The sequence below is a fragment of the Thermobia domestica genome, chromosome 13 (assembly GCF_964235325.1).
Source record: "Thermobia domestica chromosome 13, izTheDome1.hap1.1, whole genome shotgun sequence".
Lineage (NCBI taxonomy): Eukaryota > Metazoa > Arthropoda > Insecta > Zygentoma > Lepismatidae > Thermobia > Thermobia domestica.
Genome location: NC_137466.1, coordinates 145,696,586 through 145,708,745, shown reverse-complemented (window position 1 = coordinate 145,708,745; position 12,160 = coordinate 145,696,586). Strand labels below are relative to the sequence as shown.

The following is a 12,160-nucleotide window of genomic DNA, read 5'->3' as shown; positions in this document are numbered from 1 at the left end:
AATTTGTACAAAGAAATTATAACTATCCTGTCATCCCCGGCACCAAAGTGAATGAACATGAATGAATCTTCCTAGACTGGCGAGTCATGAGATCGTGATGCTTCAGTGGTAGAGCGCTCAACTCCAGTATATGGGATCCGTGGTTCGTTACCAGCTCCCGCCCGGTGGTCATACACTGTGAGTGAGGGTTTTTTCGAGGTTTTCCAGTTTCCTCTTATTTTCTTAATTTCACCATTTTCATTCATATTATTACAGTCTCCCTTAGCCTCGGTTCATAACCGTTAGTCGTAAAACAAAACTGGCCAGTCAGATATTTGAAAAATAAAAGCAAGCGACTTCAAACTGAATTTAATACTAGCTGTAGAATGGAACTTACATTACAGCAAGTTGTGAAGAAATATTCAGCTTTCAAAATTTCTGGCACTCTTCTTGTTTCAGCAGACATATGCAGCTAAAAGTCTGTGCATACAGCCAAACAATCTGACACCTGTCCCGTTCTTTTTCATTTATAGAACAAAAGATATGAGGGAACAAGACAAGATTCGTGTGAAGTCCTAAAAATATTACACCTTATTTTCACTCCATTTCTTAACTTCAACTTTGGAACGTTGAAAAGCTACAATATGTCGATTAGGTAGGTATTCACATTATATATATATAAATTCAGAGTATACCGAAACTAAGCACGTTTGTTAAATAATAACTTAAAAGTTAATATACCAAGTTTAACTTTACAGCATAAAGGGAAATAATGAAATTTATGTAAAGAAAATATCGAAATTATTTGTATTTTATTCCCAGATCTGAGCCTTCCGCTGAAGAGAGTTCAAGATCCGCCTTTGGTGTGGGTACGCTTTATTTCTCAGAAGTTAGGAAAAAAAAGTCCTGTCTAGGTAGTAAATGCATGTAAAATGTGTGTTGTATAAAAGATACAGAGTTTTATGTCCAATTATATATATATATATATATATATATATATATATATATATATATATATATATATATATATATATATATATATATATATATATATATATATATATATTGCAGTCAGGTTTATATAAACATAAACCTGATTGCAATATTTTATAACTGTGGCAGAATTGTTATTGTCCCTCCCTCCCCCAATCTGGAGAGTTAAGATTTACCGAAATCGAGGAGACTGAATTAAACACTGGTTAACGAAATACCAGGTCCGCAACTAGAGGGGGCTAGGGGGCCTGCCTCCTAAACTTTTCGTGGCTCCTCCAGTCCTTAACACAAAATGCTATTATTAATACAAAAAACACAATTTAGTTATTTATAAGAAAATCTTTAATGACTTGTCCTCCCCCTAACATATTCATGGCCCCCGAAACCTCTGTGGCTGGTTGAGGGCCTCCGCAATACATGGAATATATTATTGAAACGCTGAGGGTTTTTTTTTTTTTCCTTTCCTTTCAAGAGACCACCTGTCGTTCTCTCACAATTTTGCTTTATAATGCTCTATTTTGAAAATTTCTAGCACTTCCAGTTTAAATAGAAAAAGGCTAGTGAAGACTAATAATTTTCAATTTCAGCCACTGGAGGGTTTGAATAGAGAGCGATCGGAAAAGATGGAATCCATTCTTGTGAAGCTGAACAGATTAAAAAAAACTCTTCAGTATCTCATTGCTCTGATACCAGTCGACATGCGGAACATTAGCCGCTGTAAGACTTCCAGTACTTAAGCATAGTATAGGTTGGAAGTATATCATTGTAAATCTTGACATTTAATGATAAAATGAGGAAGGTTCTTAGTTAGCCTAAAAATACTTCAAGTTACATAGTTTTCCTCTCTCCCGTCCAAAAGTGAAAAAAAAAAAATCCAATTACAAAATCCTATATAATGCATAAATTTAAGTAATACATAATGTAATAGGCATATTGTATACGATGTGATGTGTTTGTGATTTCATTAACTATTAGGTTTAGTAACTTGAAGTAGAATTAGAACACTCTCTGAGCAAAGGACAATTAACTAAAATAATTAATATGTAACAGTTTCCCCAATTATTTATACCTCTTGGCTTCATTAGATACAGTATCTGTACTGTGATGAAGCCAAGAGGTATAAATAGATATCTTAACTGTTACACATGATTTTAGTAAAACGTTATGGTTTTCTCAGAGATTGCTTTAATTTGTGATTTCAATTTTTCAAATACCAGAAGAACACTTACTTCTCTGAAACTTATTCTGCCATCATCATCCTCATCAACTTCTTTAATCATTGCCTTCAGACCAAGATGTGTCTGAGGAGCTCCCAATTTCTCCATCATTATCTTCAGTTCTGCCAGATCCAGATAGCCATCTTTCCCAACATCGTATCTGGAAAGGAAAGGTTCACATAAGAATTCCTTCATTGCAGTCATGTGAATGATTGTTGCACATCAAAAACTTTTTTTTTTTTTTTTTTTTTTTTTTAATCTCAGACCAGTTATCACTAGAGAAATCGCGGTAGGAAATAACGGGAAAATACAAGGTAATCGATGCTTGAGGTTTATAGCGGTCTACTTATTACTTAAACCTTAGGAAGAAAATATTATTAGACAAGATAAGCAATGAACAAGATGTAACTGCGTATTTTGACAATTCTGTATATAACGTAATAATTAGCAGAAGCAGATCAAGGGGGAGGGGGGCGATTGCCCCCTCAGAAGAGGAAACTTATTTTGCATATAAATAAAACCCATCCCAGAGTTTGGAGCTCTTAAAAGTAGCTCTAACCAGTAGTATTACAACCCATCGCCCCACCCAGAAGTCAGTCCTGGATCCGCCCCTGATAATTAGCAGTAAATCCTTTGTTTTGTTTTTAATAAATACAGTTCGTGGAAATATGGTGAATCCACCGTGATTTCTTAATATATAAATTGTAAAAAGTGTGTTTTCAGGGAAATCCAAGGAGTTTCTTACCACTTCACGTAAATTCACAAAATTCAAATATTTGTATCAAGACTATCACCCGTAGACTGAAAAATTAACGAGATGTCGATTGCACAAAGGTAAGATTTAATAAAGATATGGCCCACCTTGCCACACTTTCAAGCTATTATTTCCTAAAACTGCTCAATGTTTCAGTTGCTATTAACTCATTTATAAAATTTATTATTATTATTATTATTATTATTATTATTATTATTATTATTATTATTATTATTATTATTATTATTATTATTATTATTATTATTATTAATAATAATAATAATAATAATAATAATAATAATAATAATAATAATAATAATAAATAATAATAGTTTTCAACGAACTTCGAAGAAAAGTAAGGACAAGAGTAAATTACTTTTAAAAAAAATGCTTATGCCATATTATGCGTTTTGTGTATTTATGTACGAAGTATGAAATATCGCCTGGATCCGCCCCTGGTAGTATCTTATAAGCCCCATTGTGAATTACCCTAATAAGAAGTAGCGAATATTGATTCTTACATATATATCATTCCGGTGTGTGTTATAAATAAAATAAACCATTTTTTGTATGTGACTGACGTAAAGCATCACCATGGATACAAAAGGTCTCTCACCGTTGCTCACATTGATGTTCTAGTCTAGTAGAAGTCGTCTTTAACATGAAGTAACAATACACTTGAGTGATCTTTTGAAATCAAATTCAATAGTTTTTTTTTTTTTTTTTTATGTCACTCTCGTGTAGCCGAATAGTTAACCTGTGTGTTTTGTAGGGCCGGATTAAAGAAGGGGGGCTTAGAATGGGGGGTTAGCCTCGGACCTACAGGTGGATAGGGGACTCTACTCTGATCAAAATCTCAACTGGCTATCTATCAAGAATCATGAAGATACAATCATCATAATAAAATAAAATATGACCAAAAATAAACATATTCCCTTAACTTTCCTACTGTACTTTCACACAAATGTATTAGGTTAAGTCAGAAGGGGCCACATATTTTCTCTAGCCCCGGGACTTCAGATGGATTAATCCAGTCCTGGTGCTTTGGGATTTTACTTTGAGTTTTGGGATTTAATACTAGTGTCGTGAGGCAAACTGGAAACTATTTGAAGTAAAAAGTCTAAATATACCCAGAAATAATAGTATCGGGAATAGATTATGTTGACTGCTTGTCTTTAAGTCTCTGTGGGCTTTAGCGTCAGAGTTTAGTAGTAGTAGTATGAAATCGAACTGTCATAGCGCGTACAATTATTTAAGCACATTACATAACTATTGATTACAGTAAATATACTATAGTACAGCGTTTCCCAACCGGTGTGCCGTGAATGGGCCGCTGGTGTGCCGCGAGGAAATCGAAACAAATTATTAATTCTATAGCAATCAAATTGCAAGACAAAAGGAAAAAAAAAATGTATATTTGTATTTCACATTATTATGAACCTCTACTATGAATCTACAACTTTCATACCGTGTTACTTTTCTGTACATTTTTAATGTTGAAAAAATATTTGTTATCATTGTTACGACTATTATTGTTTCTTTATTGCTGCTGCAGACTATTTCGTATTAGTTAACTTGAAATTTTAAAATATCATTCAATCCTTTCGACAAAGCAAACATGCATACAAATTACCAAGAGATTTGTTTGTTCGTTCGTTATTTAGTGATCTTTCTTCTTAGTGAAAGGTTGGATACAGTTTTTTCGAAAAAGAAAGCTTAGTTTTAAAAACCTGAGTCCAATATTTCATTATAATTGTTTTCTATTTTTAAATTAGAATGAAAAATAAGCATAATTATTTACCACGGGGAAGAACCAGTGATTGAGCTTTCTTCTCTGTGAGAAGATCAGTAACCACAGAAAAAAATGCCACGGTATTATATATATTTACAAAGAATAACTATGAGTGTGCCGCGAGAATTCAAGTTACACCCATAGTGTGCCGCAAGTTGAAAAAGGTTGGGAAACGCTGCTATAGTACTTTATAGTATATGAATAAGCAAATGTTTTGACATGCATTTCGAAGAACTATATCCCTTCGAAAATCCAAGGGGGGACTCTCACCCTACCTTATTCTCACCCTGTTGATAGTCATGCGTAGACCTACAGATTAAGGTAGAATCCGAACTGCATAATGCATTCAGTGTTTTTCCACTGGAATTGAACCTGGGATCCCGTGCACCAAAGTCACTTGCTAGCCACTAGACTAGCGGACAGTCCAATTGAATAATTTTAACCCCCCTTATTCAAATGACAAAATCTTAAAAAAAATAAAACCAATAGTTATTTATCCTGATACATCCTTTCGCGCAAAAATGTAATCTTTATCAGTTGTTCCATACACGAGAAGTGTTATATTGGGTTATTTACATAATTTGTTTTTAATGGAAAATACAGTGACGAATTTTGTTGTTATTGATCCCTGTATCAGTTAAAGAACAGTGGTCTGCGTTAATTAAAAAAAAAATCAAGATCAGTTGGGAGACAGCGCGGCTGTTGACCTACCTTCTAGTTCCAAGAAGACGCCAACCCTCCCCTCGTTTGCAACCCTGTTCTCCAGGAAAATTGTCTCTTGACCTGTCTGGCTTCCTTTTTTTTTTTTTTTTTTTTTTTGTCCCTCTCTCTGTGAGTCACTGACCTCATATTGACTAAACTTGTGACCCATTTCACATAAAAGAGTTATAAGGAGGAAACAAATATCAGTTCATTTTGTTACTCCAACCCGACTTTCTTCGACAAGACAAAATGTACTTTTTTTTTTTTTTTTTTATGTGAGACGAGAAACTTAACAATTCTAGTCTCCTTTTCAAGACTAAAACTTTCAAGAGCCTCGTCGGCAACACTAATTTACTCAAGTCTTAGTTCTTAAACACTATTTCTGTTACGTAACGGAGAGCATAAAAACTACTGTATATACTGATAAAATGATTGTACAAGCACAGTGAAGAGTATTTATCAACGTTTAAAGATACGATACGCAAGTCATTACAGAATATACAGTACAATATACTTCAATAACAAAATTTAAATGGTGTTATATCACACCCTTCATGGACTACTTCTGACACGGAAGGATTCTGCAATTCTAGATGAAATTAAGGGGGAAAATCAGGGCAATAATTTTGTACATAAATTTACAAAATGATACGAGAAAACCTTTGTGTCTCGTCTCATGGGTAACACTAAATAACATTTAAACACAAAATGAAACTCCACATTGCCTTATAACCACTTTTCGCTTATTCCAAGGTTTGTTGACACCATTGATAAAATTAAAATAAATAAGCACAGGTATAAATTCTGCAGTCACAGTTCATCGAGATAGGTCTAAAGTTCATTATAGCAGAGCCTGTACCAAAGAAAATGGTAGACCATAATTAATTTAATTCGCTATATATATATATTTGATAGCGAATTCATTATACATGTAATAAATAGATTACAAATTACGAAAATCTCGTCCTCACCCGTCCCCAGGGCCGGGAACTTAGACCTTTCCAGTTTTTTGAGACACACACACACACACACACACACACACACACACACACACATTATATATAAGCTCATGATATACCTATCATGGTCTGGATTCTGTCTCTCCCCCAAGTTTTTACCTTACTAGTCCTCACAACCGTAGTCATATTTTACACATTGACAAATACATGCAAGGCAGAAAGGTTTCGTTGGGAATTACCCAGGTGAGAAAAGGCTTTGGCTGAGCTAAGTAGTACTGATTGACTGTCGCAAACAATTACTTCGAGTTTTTAATCTATCATCATCCTGACAGAACCACGCGCAGAGAAATCATTGGAACTAGAGCAGCGTTTCCCAACCTTCTTCAACTTGTGGTATACTACACGTGTAACTTGAATTCTCGCGGCACACTCATGCACATATTATTATTATTATTATTATTATTATTATTATTATTATTATTATTATTATTTATAAATATAAAATACCGTGGTAATTTATTTCTGTGATTACTGATCTCCTCACAGAAGAAAGCTCGATGACTGGTTTTCGGTAAATAATTATGCTTATTTTTCATTCTAATTTAAAAATAGAAAACAATTGCAATGAGATATAAAATTCAGGTTTTTATAAATACACTTTCTTTTTCGAAAACTGTATCCACCCTTTCACTAAGAATGATCACTAAATAACGAACGAACAAACAAACAAATCTCTTTTACTTTTAAAACACATTTGTATGCATGTTTGCTTTGTCGAAAAGATTGAATGATATTACGAAACAGTCTGCAACAATAAAGAAGCAATAATGGTCATAACAATGATACTTTTTTTCAACATTAAAAATGTACAGAAAAGTAACCGAGTATGAAAATTAAAATTGTAGATTCATAGTAGAGGTTCATAGTAATGTGAAATACAAATATACATTTTCCCCTATGTTTTGCAATTTGATTGCCATGAATTAATAATTTTATTTCGATTTCCTCGCGACACACCAGCGGACCATTCGCGGCACAGCAGTGTGCCGCGGCACACCGGTTGGGAAACGCTGAACTAGAGTAAGGTGTAAAGATTAAAACAGGATTTTAATGTGGTGAGTGGTAAAGATTGGTTTGTCAGACTAAGGATAAATTGACCAATTTCTTTCTGCGGCGATGAACGTCGTAGAAAGACTTGCCTACAACAAATGTGTTACGATGATCCTTTTGTAAGCAATGTTCAAGTTTCTTCCTAGAAGTTTAAACTGGCATGAAAAAAATGTTCATTGCTTCATAGTTCCCACAGCAGATGGCTTCACAATGTTTAATAAACAAGAGAATCAACGAGTCTGTTGAAAAGTGTGAAGTTACTTATTCGTTCCAAAGAAAACACCCCGTGAAGTAATGCAGTGACTGTGGAACAGAGCTTGAAACTAGTCTAAACTGGTGAAAACTGGTTCCTTTTTTCGTTGAAATTGTGAATGAAAGTGTCTTAAAAATAAAGGTAAAATAAATATGAAAGCGAAGCTCAGCATATTTCTTCCCCCTTCCACAATTCGATGGCATTATGACTAAGCATTTTGGAATACATCTTTTTCTAAGCATTTTGACGTCATGTAGAAATTTTCTACTTTTCTCCTTTCCATTAATTTTTTTTTCCTTGTTACCATCCTCATTTGTTTCTTCTTCCTAAATATTGTACTATTTGATATCGTAAAAGCTGCAACTATGTACTAGCCTATTATATATTATTATTTTTTGCTAGATTTGAGTTGCAACACCAGTGAATACTTTAGGTTCAAAAGGTATAAAAGAGAATTTTGGTTTAGAAAGGTGCAACATTTTGGAAAAAATGTGCAAAATTTAAGAAAATTGTGTTAATTTCAACTGTAAATATTTATGCAAACAGTAAAAAACATTACATCATACATAAGGACTCAAAATGCATTGATGTATTAAAAAGTCTGCCTAAACAAGTTTCAGGACACAATGACCGAGTTTGATTCACGGTGGGAGCTTATTTTGTTCGGAGCCTATGTTAGCTGTCGTTTTGTTCGCAGTCCACGTCTCATATAGCCTCGGTGCGAACTTGAGCGTTGCCCCTGTAAATTCCCAAGCAAGTTGATATGCCCGTTCTTGCCTAACATTGAGTTTCAATGTCATCAGGTTGACACTGAACAGCTAGATCATCCTAAAAACATAGTTATTAGCGATGGCCCCCGATGAACTTGACAGTAAATTTGGTAAAGGAATAATAACTAATAAGAGGAACGTTTTGACTTCGCCCCAACGAAGAATGTTTCGGAAGCAAGCAAGCTTTTGTTGAGTCCGTCCTTACTGTCCGGAATGCTTAATCATTTATCAGAAAAGTAACATTCTATCCCTACTATTCCTTATGAGTATTTTTTAAGCAACAAAAACAGATGTGACAAATTACGGAGTCAAAAGTGACAGGAGTAAAATATAGTGAAAATCAAGGCGTTGAAGTGGAAGGGGGCCGAACATACTGCAAGCAACAAATTATGATCCGTGGAGAAACCTTGACTGGATGAGAAAAAAAGACAAAAAAGGTAGTATGAAGAAATCAAAATTAGAAAATAATTGCCCAATATACTGTAGGAGTTTGTAGAGAAGAGTTGAGAGATCTTCATTCAGCAGTGGATTCACAATGACTCATCAATGTGTGTTGCTTTTTAATTCAGTATTATATATACTCATATACTCATTCAGAATTGAAAAATAAATAAGAAGGAGTACATTACAATTGTATAATTTTGTGTTAATATTGTATTTGAAAACTCGGTCCAATGACTGTCTTGAGTGTTTTCCATTTTGCTACCAAATGGAAACAAACTACAGAAAAGTGTCAACGTCCGGAAGAAATTGGCAGAGGAAAATATAGCAAAATATCAATAACTCTTGCCGTTATGTTCGTAGTTTGACAATAGGCAATAAATATAACGCTCTTAAACAGGCCAGCTACGAAGGAAACTGTTCTTTTGATTGCTGTAGTGGCATAAATGGATTTGACGCCATGAATCTATTTTGGGTCGGGAGTTTCGTCTCCCGGATAGGTCTTTTGTGGATCCATGCGTTAAATAGCGACGCCATATAGGATGGCGATGATATATTTTGAATCACCACAGCGACGCCACATATATATATCTGCAAACGCGAGGTGAAAGACCTTCTGATTAATAAGAGGCAGATGGACGTTCTAAAATCAATGTTCTATAAAGGCAACATGAAAAATTTTTAGTTATTAAACATACATCGACGACACTATTTCTACACTTTTCCTTGTTACTTGCGTGCTCATGAAGCAAGACTTCCCCTTGTTTCGCAATTTCTCTTGGCCTTGTCTTATCTACTAGTCACATTAGATTTATAATTAATCCTCTTCCTTTTTAAATTTCAGCAGAGAAAATTTGTGTGTGTGTGTGTGTTTGTGAATTTAACGTTCTACAATTATGTACCGAGGCTAAGAGATTGTGCAAGTGAAGTGGATGATATATGGAATGCGGGTGGGAGGAAGCACGAGAATCTCGAGAAAACTATGTACATACTGTTTGTCCAGCATAAGTCCACTTGGCGGGAGCTGGAATCGAACCCGGGATCAAAACATACCGCCATTGAGGCACCTAGGCTCAAGAAACACACATTACCCATTTTGAAACAGACGTAATTTAGGGGAAGCAGGGAATAATTTATCCCTCCTTAAGTTTGAGATTTATTTCTTTTTAATCGATGGTATAGTGAATAAATATCCTGATGGAAAACGAACCTCACGAAGAAAATTTTTGAAAGAACACTGTTGATTTGAAGTCAGTATTATAGTACACATAGTACATACTTCAAAATACAGTATATTAATTTGCTTTGTGCTTACATGATGCAGAGTCTAGCTCAGTAATAGAGTGCGCGTAGTCGGTAAACACCAAGACTTACAAGATCAGATCGTGAGGCATCGAATAGTCGTTGCCTCAACTGGGCAAAAGGTTGCCTTAATGACTAGTTCGAAGCAGGTAATGTATCAATGTTGACGTCAATTCGGCCAAGCGACGACGATTATGCAGCACTGATTGTTGGACTGTATTCGCATATACAGCTGTATATAATTCCAGCTGACTTCTTTCCGCATTATTTCGATTCCAGCAGCTCCTATTTCGGATTTGGATACGCCAACGACTTGCTGGGGCAACGAATATATGAATTGCAGGGGATAAAACTTAAAGTCCAATGATTGACGACTTTCACCTCACTCTGTGGATGGGCATGTGTTTGGCAGAAACCTCATGAAGAGCTGAATACCTTGTGCATTGATGTCAATGTAGGCTGGTGGCGGCGCGTTAATCGTTTACATACAACTAGATCCCGTGGTGGTTGTAGACGAACGTATAAGATGTGTCTCAATTTTCTGATAGACCGGGTACCAGAGATAGCTATTGTGAAATCGGAAATCACTCGTGTTAAGCTCAACTATTCTCAAAGAAGTTCGTGCTCACTAATATCAATGAGGCTCAAGCTAGAGCCCGGGGTCATCCTCAATGAGGTTCGCGTCCATTTACTTCATTAAACTGGCACTTACTAAGGGTCCGGGTTTTACACTATCCTCACTCGGATTCCGACTGTTTCGCCATCTTTGGTAGGTACATCCCGCTATGATTTCCTCTCCCCTTTTCCCATGGCAATGGTATCTTCCAAGTCAATGGCACACAGTACAAGTGAACGTACAGTACAAGTATTAGTGAAGGAACACAAAACGGGATTTTTCATGACCTCCATACTCTCCGGACTTCAAGCCCATTGAGCACCTGTGGGACATCAGTGCCTAACCAGACACACCGCCGCTTTCATGTCGGCACTGATGTATGCAGTTCGGTAGCAGGCTCTTATCTATATGCCACCCTGGATTGGTGTTATATGAAATGCGAAAGAATGACCTACATGATATCAGGTAGGTGGTCATCATAGTTCAGTGATCGCCCATATTCTCAACGACGAACACGACCAACAATCATCTCATTCAATAAGCCTTTTTTTTCTGTATAGGGCCCATCTCCAACACTCATTCATTGCCATAATAGCGAAAGTCTTTCACTATCCAGATAAATTGGTTAAGTGGTATAAAGTCACGCATCTCGCCTCCCATCGCAGTCATTATTGACTTTTTAAACCACACTTTGCAAACTCTTAATTTAAAAAGCATTTAAATTATCCTTATGATGCTGCGTCACAGAATTCCATGTTCCCACCGAACTTTCGATCGCGTGATCCAATAGCACTGCTGTTTTAGAAGCACTATTGTCTATTATTTGTGTATTGTTCGCAAGTTAACATCCATAGCAACATCCGAGCTCCTTGAGACTTTTTAAAACTCCACTGAAAAATTAAAACCTCCTTCCACCTTCATTCTGATGAGGAACGTTCTTCATTCTGATGAGGATATTTTGAGATGAAGCTAATAAAAGGATTGAGTTATTTAATAACAAATAACACTAGTTAACAAAGGTTTTGTTACATAAAAGGAAATACCTATTCTTAAAGGAACTTTTTGCGCTGAATTCGAATATGCACTCGGTTTTTCTCCATCACGTACAATTTTCCCGTAACAGAGGGATTTTCGGGAAAATCCCTCAAAAATTTCCCTTTTCGTTTATTTTACACCCCAAGATCTTGTCCCCTTGCATATACTAACATAGAAATTATACCTAAGTATACTTTGATTCATATTTAACAAACCCTCCAAGTTTCGTAATAATCG

The 12,160-nt window shown here is 35.4% G+C and overlaps 1 protein-coding gene across 1 annotated transcript in view; it reads right to left on the bottom strand.

Moving 5' to 3' along the window:
- The window catches only part of LOC145668617 (EF-hand domain-containing protein D2 homolog), a 153,726-nt gene that overhangs the window by 9,654 nt on the left and 131,912 nt on the right, over positions 1-12,160 (bottom strand). The window contains exon 2 of the mRNA XM_081736656.1: positions 2,202-2,349. Within this exon, the coding sequence (XP_081592782.1) occupies positions 2,202-2,349 (148 nt within the window). The remainder of the gene's footprint in view (positions 1-2,201; positions 2,350-12,160) is intronic.